The sequence below is a fragment of the Lichenostomus cassidix genome, chromosome 21 (genome assembly GCF_008360975.1).
Source record: "Lichenostomus cassidix isolate B80296 chromosome 21, HeHo_3.0, whole genome shotgun sequence".
Lineage (NCBI taxonomy): Eukaryota > Metazoa > Chordata > Aves > Passeriformes > Meliphagidae > Lichenostomus > Lichenostomus cassidix.
Genome location: NC_139501.1, coordinates 814,090 through 823,818, shown reverse-complemented (window position 1 = coordinate 823,818; position 9,729 = coordinate 814,090). Strand labels below are relative to the sequence as shown.

Here is a 9,729-nt window from a genome sequence, read left to right as displayed (position 1 = left end):
TTCTTCCTCCTGTCACCATCAGCTCCCACCCTTCCCTCGCACTCGTATCCCACAGGACAGGGCATGGGAAGCCCTAGGCCAGGTCCTGTGCCATCCCTGTGCCCTGGCTGGTGGCACAGCTGCCTTCTGTTCTGTAATGGATGTAGAGACACAGCAGAGAAACAGCTTCTTTTTCAATACTTATCACAAGTTTGAGGGCAGCTAAAAACCTAATTTTCTAAGGTTAAAGCAACTCAAGTGAAGGACTCTCCAACAACACAAAATCCATTCTGTTCGACAGCTCTGATTTTTCAGAACAGAGGGCAGCACACTGATATAACAAATCAAATTTAATTTCCTCATGCTGGACCCTCAAACACACAAGTGACAGATCCTCAGAGGAATTTAGTGCACTCCTTGCACACACGACTGACCACAGCCAGCCCAGGGCTGGCCTGTGTCCCCCATGGTGTGTCACACATCACCTCGTGCCATCAGCTGCTTGGTCACAGAACGGAGCTGGCTGAGGACATTTCCATTCCTTGGGACAAGAGGAGGACTTGACAGCGTGAGGTTTGCAGCTGGATTTGATCTTAGAGGTGTTTTCCCAGCCTTAACAATTCCTTGATTGTCAGATCAGCATCAAAGCAGGAACCATGTATTTGTTTTCCTGCAGAACAGTTCCTGCCAGGCCAAACACAGCTGGGTCACATCTCACTGCTGGAGAGTGCTTTCTTCTCTTCCTGCTTGCCTGGGGGGTAGGAATCTTTAAGCTCTTCTTTGATTTCCTGAATCTCCACTTTGTTCCTCTTGGCCATGATCCTGTTGATTTCCATGAAGGTTTTATTCTTGGTCTCAGGAACAATAAAGAAGATGTAGATCAAGGTGGCGAGGCAGATGGCACAGAAGATGAGGAAGCTGTAGGGCCCCAGCCCAGCCTAGGGCAGTGACAGGAGAGAGGAGAGATCAGGGCAACATTCCAGGTGGGAGTTACCTGCTTTGGTCATGCTGAACCCTGCACTGGCTGCAGAGTATGCAGCCACAGTGAGGTGCACACATTTCCAGCCAAACAACTTGAAGCTGGGGTGGTTCTAGATTCTGTCTTCTCACACCACTACCATGGGCTTCCTGGAAACACCCTGGATTTGCTGGGACAGGAGGGAGAGGTCTGCTCCACCAGTCCAGCTCAGCAGCTCCCTTTGCACAGGGTCAAGTCAGGCACTGACAGTTTCCAGGTCACTGCTGCTGGGGTCAGCTTGAGCTGAGCACTCACATTTCAAAAGCTAAAATTGTTACTCTGAGGCACATCCTGCAGTGGAAGATGGGGAATTTGCTATCTTTTCCATGCTCCTGAGCTCAGGATGAGATATTTACCTGGCAAGAAGCTGCTCTCTTTTAAAGTCTGTGCAACAGACAGGTGTAAGGAGAAAATGCTGACATTGGTTTCATGCCCTTAACATAATCCTGCACACAGGTTCTGAGAACCAGCAAGTGCATTTACAGCTCTTCAAAGCCTCTCTGTAGGAGCCCAGGGGTGAAGAGGCTGATTTTCAGCCCAAGCTTTGCCCTGGGGTGGTTCTTACCTCCATGTAGAGGAAGAGCAGCCCCACGGTGAAGTTGCTCAGCCAGTGCACAGAGCCTCCCACCATGAACGCTGCAGGTCGGGAGGACTGCAGGAACATCTCCGTGATCATCACAAAAGGAATGGGACCTGCAAGGCAGCTGCAAGTGAGCAAATCCCAAAAGCAGCCCACTCACTCTGAATTCCCAATTAGACTGCATGTTTCATTGTCAGACTGGTTTCTCACTACCAGTGTTTAGAAGCACCCAGAAAGTCAAACAAGGATTAAATTTAAAGGAAACAAAAAGCAATTAAATGACTTGCACAGGGCATGACCACATGGATGAGCCTCTGTGGATGAGCTCCACAAAGGTTTTTCTTTGAAACAGAACACAACACTGGGCTTTACTCAGCTGGTGGAGGAGGCTGGGCAGGCTGTGGGTACTCACTGGCTCCAATGGCATGTCCAATGATGTAGATAATGACACAGGCTATGCTGAGGTAGGACATCCAGGAGATAGTGGTCTGCAAGGATTGGATCACAGGTTAGGTGTGGTTCCTGTCTGACCATCACCAGCACATTCAAGGCATTGGTCACAGTAGGATCTGAAGGCATCCTAAAGGCAGTGTCACCTTCCACTGCCAGATATGTCCCAAATTAGACACAGACATCACAGCCTGGCTATGAGCCTTGCTGCCAAAGGGATGCAACAGGTACTGTGAACATCCTAGCAGGAGGATTCAGGCAAGCAGGATCACAGCTTTTCCTGGCTTTAAGGTGGATACACAAATACAGAGACCTTCCACACCATCCCCTCTCCCCCAGGTGTAGAAGCATCCTCCAAATATTCCAACAGCCTGCCCTCTGTAAAGCCCAGAAATCACGGGTGAGACCACCTGAGCCATCCCTACACACCTGCAGATTGAGGGCCACAGTTAACACTGCACAGGAGGCACAGCACAGACCAAAGCCAGCCAGGAGAAGGATCCTCCTCCCCAGGGATTCCACAATGAACACCTGCAAGAGACAGGAGGTGAGGAGACACCTGGGGCTCAGCACTTGTTGCAGGTATTTCCACCCAAGGGACACCACGGGGCATCTGTCATGGAAAGCATCTCCCAGTGAGTGCCAATAACACTCCAGGGCAAGGTTTTGGGAAGAGGTGATCTTTAGGGTCCCTTCCAGCCCAAACCACTCTGTGATTGTGGGATTCCATGAGCATAACCTAATTTAAACTCGGGGACAAGGGGACAAGGCAGAACTCAGAGAGCAACAACACAAACTCACAGCGAGTGAAGTCATGACGACATTGATGGCACCTATGGACACAGTGACATACTGGATGCTGCTGCTGTCCACTCCTGCTGACTCAAAGATTCTGTCTGCGTAGTAGAAAACCTGCAGCAAAGCCACAGCTGGGTTAATACATGGGGAGTCCAGAGGTGGAACGTGGAAATCCCATTTTGGCTGCTTTAAATCCTGGCTCTCATGCACAGAAGGCTGAGGTCTGAGATTTTCCATTCCTGGAGACACTGGTGTTTGGATCTGGGCATGAGCACTTTACTCTAAAATCATTCCAATTACCCTTCACAGGGCAGCTTGGCCCTGTGCCTATCCATGGATTTGGTGCTGGCCAGGGTCAGCCCAGCCCAGTGTGACACTGGGTGTGTCCTGGGTGAGGTGGCACTCCCCTGTCCCAGGTTTGCTCTCCTGTGTCAGCACTGCCCCATCACCCCCATGTTTGCACCCCTGGCCTTCCCCACTCACCCCGTTGATCCCCGAGAGCTGCTGGCCCATCATCATGACGATGATGGAGATGAGTTGCCACCTCAGGCCCCTGAAGGTGCACAGGCTGAGCACAGAGAACTGCCCTTCTTCCTTCTCAGAGCGATCCTCCTGGTACATCTCCTCGATCTCATCATCCACGTCCTCACAGCCCCTCAGCCTCTGCAGAGCTGGTGGGGAGAGCATGGTGAGTTCTGAGCTGCCAGCTTTACAGAGAGGTCTCCTGCCTCAAACCCAGACAGGGCAGTGGGTGACCCTGGGCAGCACTGCTCCTGTGGTGGGAACCTGGGGATCCCCACGTGCAGGGAAAGGAGCAGCATTCCAAGAATTCCACCCCCCAGCAATGCCTCAGGGGAGAATTCCAGGCTGACGTGCTGTCAGCCACGTCCCACAGTCGGGTCCATCCCATCCCATCCCATCCCATCCCATCCCATCCCATCCCATCCCGTCCCATCCCATCCCGGGGCTGTACCTCTCCTTGCCTGCTCTTCGTTGCCCTTCTGGATGAGCAGGTACCTGGGGCTCTCGGGGAAGAAGGGCAGTGTGAGGAGCTGGAGCAGTGAGGGGATCCCAGTGAGCCCCAGCAGCAGAGGCCACCCTGCAGCAAGGACACAAACACCAGCTCAGATTTCAGAGCAATCCTCCCCATGGAGCTCACGGAGAAGCCCTGAGCCACAGCTTTACCTTCAGCATTGCCAAGGATCTTGTTGAGACCAAGGATCTGAGCTGAAAGGATCCCCACGGTGATGAAGAGCTGTGGGACCACCCCAATAGCACCTCTCAGGTTTTTGGGGGATATTTCTCCAAGGAACATGGGAACCACATTGGAAGCCAGACCTGGCAGTTAGAAGAACAACATTAGATGTGCAGCTCAACCTTCAGCAAGCTGCTGTTTTCCCATAGAGAACAAAAGGACATGCATGATGACATGCAGTTCATCATTCCCTGATGAGCTGCAGGACATGCAGAAACTTCCAACTCAAACCCTTCTGCTAGGAGTGCCTGGATTATCACCTGCAGGGCAGCAAAGCATTTTTGGAGTCTGCCAGGGTTAGCTGTAGCCTGTCTTGCCCACAGAGCCAGCAGATGATTTGGGGCTCTCAGTGTTCATCCTCCTAAAAAGCAGATTTCTCCCAGCAGGGTCTGCCAGGAACACCACAAGACACACAAGGAAAAGTTGTGCTGCTTCAGGTTTGGAAACAAACTCCAAGTGTAAGGGGGGGAGTTTTGCTTCCTCTAAAACAAGAAGAGAAATCAGTATGATGTGGAAGTGGAAGGAAATGACTTTGTGTTGGCTTTTAAAAACTCCCTGCTCAGTAATGCTTTGCAGGGAGCTCTGCTGGTCCAAGATATCTTGCAGGTGGCTCGTTGGAACAGGTATTTATGCTCTAATAAGGCCACCAGGGACGCAGGTTATTTTGAGGAACATTCTAGGGCTGCCCACAGTGATCCCAGCGAGCTGCCAGCTCCTGTGCTTACGCTGTCAATCCTGGCAGCGCCCAAATTCCTGGAATCAAATGACCTCAGGGCACTCTTATCTGACATTTTTAGAGTTCCTACGCTTCAGGAGCTGCAGGTAACACGGGTGTTAAGGCTGAGTTTTGAAAGGTAAAAGGCACAGAAACAAGCAGTGCAGGAGGGTGACGTTTGGATCCTCCCAGATCCTCCCCAGGCACAATGTCCACAGTTCAGGTGAGGGCAGCCTGAGAAGGACAAGCCAGGGCAGCCAGGCAGGATTTGCCTGTTGGTTATAAATAACTAGAAGGAGGGATCACATTTGACAAGACCCTTAGCATTTTTTCCAAGCTCCTGTGCTGAGAGCAGCTGCCAGGTTTAAGAGTCAAAAGCCAAAATAAAACCATTGGGCTAAAAAAAAAAAATATGGAAAACATGTGACTGGCTTGGGAAAGCAACTTGATCTGCAGCAATTACAATTGGTGGGCTAAAGCAGGAAATTTGTCTTTCCAGGCTATCCCAGCTCGTTAACAAACCACGGAGTGTGCCAGTCTCACCAGTCCAAAGCCAATTAACTGAGCCTAAATGCTCTTTGGAACCTTCTAGACCTGGCTCTGCCTGGGGTACCCAGCATGGGTCTGCTTGTCCCCTGTCACTGCAGCCCCTGTAAAGCCACTCACACCCTTGGCTTCCCTGTCTTTGCAGGAAATCCAGTGGCTCTGAGCCCTTTGCTCTCCCTTTTACCATTTCTCCTGCAGGAAGAACAGTCAGTTCCAGGACTGCATTATTGGATCTGGCAATGATTTTGATGGATAATTCCGGTTTTGTTAAAAAGGAAAAAAAACCAAGACTGTCTGCTGTAAATTGTCTGGGAAAACAGATTATCCTCAGCCTCAGCAGCTCTGCGGGCTGTGGGAGCAGCAGTGCCCAGCAGATGTTTATTGCTGCATTTACAGACACACATCTCCTCCCTAAATTCCCTCTCCCCAGCCTAAATTCCAGTCCAGGGCCATTATCTCCCAAAGATCTTTACCATGCAGAAGACAACTGCTAGAGCACAGCCTTGCCATGCAGGTTCTACAGTGAGAGAGCCTCTGCTGGGACACTAAAACACCTTTACACAGCAAAGGAAATATTTATTGCTCTCCCTTTACCATCCACTTACCAGCAAATATCCCCATGATAACACGGGAAAGGATGATTACTTCAAAGGTTTTTGCCAGCTCTGAGGTTCCCATAAGGATCGCAGCAGCGATGGAAAAGAGGTTATTTATCAGCAAAGTGCCCTTTCTGCAAGGAACAGGAAAGGAGACAGATTCTGTTGGGTTTTTCTAAGTTGCAGATAGATCGCCTCAGTGTCATACTGCCCAAAACTCAAATAATCATCATCTCAAAGACTGATCAAAGAGAAAATGACAATTTTAGTGTTTTTCCCGCAGGCAATGAATGCTTCCAGAAAAAAGTGAAGTTTCTCAGGAAAGCTGGGCAGCAGAGGCTGGGCTGATCTGAGCTGCCAGGACCTTCCTGCCTGGGTCAGTGTCCAACCCACAGCCTGGCCTTGGCCACACCAGAACCACAGAAATTCCTTTACACCTGGGACACGGCACTGTGGCTGAGCCCAGCAATTCACCCTCATCCCTATGCTTCAGCCTCGAGCTGTGTGTGGGAATTTCACCCTGCTGAAGGGCTGGGCAGGGCAGAGTCACCCTGGGATGAGTTTGATGTGAGTTTTATTTCAGCTCTCACCTACCGGCCACACCTGTTGACCATGGGCCACACCATGAGGGAGCCAAACAATCCCCCCAGAGGGAACATGGACACTGTGAGTGACCAGAGCAGGGTCTGGAAGCCACTGCCCATGGGAGCTCCAGTCCTGTCCAGGTAGGTTTGGTTGTAGAAGTCTTGCATGTACTGGAATGAAATACAAAGCAGATTTAGCACAGTAAGTACAATTTTCATGCTGTAAAAGTTAGACATCAACAAATGCTATAAAGCTCTGCCATAAAGCTCTATTATAAACAACTGTCTTGGAAAAAAACCAGAATGGGTGAGCTAGGAAATGAATGCAAGAGAGGGATGGAAAGGCTGATAAGTGTTCCTGCAGGTTGTCCTGCCCTGTAGGATCTGCCTGGTTCCCAGGGGAGCAGGGAACATCTGTCATCTGTCACAGCTCATCCGTCCCAGGCACAAAGAGAGGCCAAGCCCCTGCCCAAAACACCCACCATTAATATTTAATGGACTTTAAGTTACATTTGCCTGGCTCTGCTCTAACCCTGCTCCTCAGCCCAACGCACCGGGGCAGGAGAGTTGATCACAGACACGTTGTAGCCATACTGGAAGGAAGATCCAAATGTAGAAATCAGTGTTACCAGGGCCAGGGAAAGTGTCATTTTCTGCAGAGGGAAAGAAAAAACATAATCACCACCTTAGAAGGGTCTGGCTTTTAGGCATTAATAACATTCAGCAAAGTCTTGCTTTCTGTGTTTCCCCCTTCATTTTACTGTATATAAAAGCCCAATGGGTTGTTTCCATTCCAACTTATTTTATTCTGCTTGATACGCACACAGTCATTACAGTAATTCACTCTGCTTTGCTGATATTGGTGAATCATTTGGATGACTAATTTTTTTCAAGTTATCATTCTTAAAACACCACCGGGAAAAAGTTGCATGCAATTATTCTTTTTCCAACACACAAATTGGACAGTGAAACAACACAGGATGTTGGCACAGGAAAGCTTTAGAAAGAAGTGATTTTAATCAAGTGACAAAATCCCTTTCCTGTTCATTTTGTCCTCCTCTGCATTTTGGGATCAAGCTATTTATGGATCTAATCGATTGCCACTGAAGCCAATTAGAACTTATCCAAGCAGCTCATTGAGGACTTGGCTGAGGGATACTAGAGCTGCACTTTGCACTCCAGCAGAGGAGGGGAACTGCAGGATCAGAAATGGTGTTGTGGGCACACATTCCCCAGCGTTGCTAACAACTCAAACAACTCGCTGTTCGCAACTGTTTAGCTCCTGTTCAGCCCCCAGGCTGTGTTGACAGAGCTGGGTTGTTGGGGTTTTGTTTGGTTGGTTTTTATAGCTCACTAATGCATCTCACTGTTGCTACATCAATAAAGTCATTTTTCATTTTCATCTCATTTGCTGCCACCAGACCAGCCTTAATGTCTGCGAGGTTTTCCGTCCCAACGCTCAGCTCAGGTCCCACATGAGGGCTCTGTCATTTCCCTAATTGAACATTTGTCCAAATAGCTGCCAGTGCTTCTTTCTATTCCTCAGAATCTCTGGCAGTTCAGCTCCAGGGATCTGCAGAGTTTAATGCATTACAGGGGACTGAAATTCAAGTCGATCCCAGACCAAGGATCAGGAGGAAGCTGAGCCTTCCAGGGTCCATTTTCTAGGAGATTGCTGACATTCTCTGGTTGGTGATGAAAAGCAGCTGCCTTGCTCTCATTAACCAAATCCCAGGAGCTCAAAGGAGCTGCTGGTGTTAATTATTGACATGCAGCACTTTCAGGAAAACCTCTGGTGTCCCGAGCAGTGCAAGACCACAAACACTGCTGGGAAAGGCAGCCCCATCCAGAAGCAGCTGCAGCCTAAAACTGATTAGAAAGTAGGAAAGAAAACATGCACAGAAGGGGAAAGTCACACAGAAGTTACAGGGTGGGTGAGCTGCAGACAGAGAGAAAATCACAAGACTAAGTGCAACACTGCACTGCAGACAGACACAAACCAGCTTTGAGAACTTAAACATCTCTGCTCTCCCTGGGGAGACCTTAGCCCAAAAGATCATGGTCTTCTCCTCTCTTTGCAGGTACCCACAGATCTCCAACAGCTTGTTCTCTATCTCTGTGGGAGACTCAGGTTGGAAATAGGCAGCCAACATACTCACCCCCTTTGCACCTCCGCTGCCCTCGGATCTCTCCTGCCTCCCTCCTTTCAGCTTCATTTTGGTATTTGAATCACAGATGCTGACAACAGGTTCTTCCAGGCAAAGCAGCCACGGCAGGGGATGGAAACGCCCTGCACAGAAAAACCCCTTCTGTGACTCTTCCAAAAACACCCAATCAACAACAGGCTCTAGCAGCCAGGGTAAGGCACTGGTGGCTGATCATTCCCCTCCTCGGCGTGACTCTCCCATGTTTCCAATTTATTTTTATTTCAAGTCTGCTGCCAGTGTCAGATGCTCTTTTTCCAGCTCCTGTCTCAGACAGAGGTGTTGCCCAGTGACAGGGGGCAGAGGCTCATCTCTCCAAGGGGCAGACATCACAAAAACTGCTAAAATGAGCCGATTTCCCCCTGATTTCTCTACATGGTGAGAAGGTGAGTCTCTAGAGCTGCAGCTCCTGGGCAGCTGTGGATGGTACAGCTGGAAATATTGCCCAGCAACTGCAGCATCAGGGAACAGGGGAACAGCCCTGGCAACAGAGGGTGTTTGCCCTGTGCCCCAGCAATGCGGCTGAACCCCATTAACCCCCTGCTGCCCCTAATTGCACAGCTGCTCTTTGTCCTACCTTGCTCAGCCCAGCTGGCTCAGGCACTCAGGCAGCTCTCAGCGTTCATCCTCGCAGAGCTGGGGCTTGGACAGTGCACAGAGCACAGCGTGTCTCCTCCAAAGCACTCCAGTTCCTTTCCCTCTCCATGCAAAAGCTGCGCCACGTGCTGCTGGCTCCGTATTAACCTCCTCTGTTATGGGACTGCTTTTAACAGCCCAGGACCTGGTTAATAGTCCACTACAACTCCTAAAGTTTATCAAATGCAAAGTTCACAGCCGGAAAAAAAAACTGCAGCCAAACCTCGTGTTTATTGGTCCGTCTATCTTTACCAGCCAGCGCATAAAAAAGGCATCCTCTTGAGCAACAGCTCTTTCCACGTGTCCTGCACGTTCCCTGACTGGCTGCAGCCTCATTCTCCGCGTGGAAGAATCCTGTGCCAAAGTAG

The 9,729-nt window shown here is 49.9% G+C and overlaps 1 protein-coding gene across 1 annotated transcript; it reads right to left on the bottom strand.

Annotated features, from left to right (window-relative positions):
- Positions 1 to 316: 316 nt before the first annotated feature.
- LOC146428188 (solute carrier family 2, facilitated glucose transporter member 5-like) lies at positions 317 to 9,582 on the bottom strand. Its single transcript, XM_085079954.1, has 13 exons — positions 9,303 to 9,582; positions 8,681 to 8,811; positions 7,076 to 7,174; positions 6,532 to 6,692; positions 5,947 to 6,071; positions 4,011 to 4,163; positions 3,799 to 3,924; positions 3,309 to 3,496; positions 2,829 to 2,939; positions 2,457 to 2,558; positions 1,990 to 2,065; positions 1,563 to 1,690; positions 317 to 917 (listed from the first exon to the last, which is right to left on the bottom strand). Exons 2-13 carry the CDS (start codon positions 8,735 to 8,737, stop codon positions 687 to 689), a joined length of 1,557 nt encoding a protein of 518 aa, XP_084936080.1. The 5' UTR covers positions 8,738 to 8,811; positions 9,303 to 9,582; the 3' UTR covers positions 317 to 686.
- Between the last annotated feature and the right edge of the window lie 147 nt (positions 9,583 to 9,729).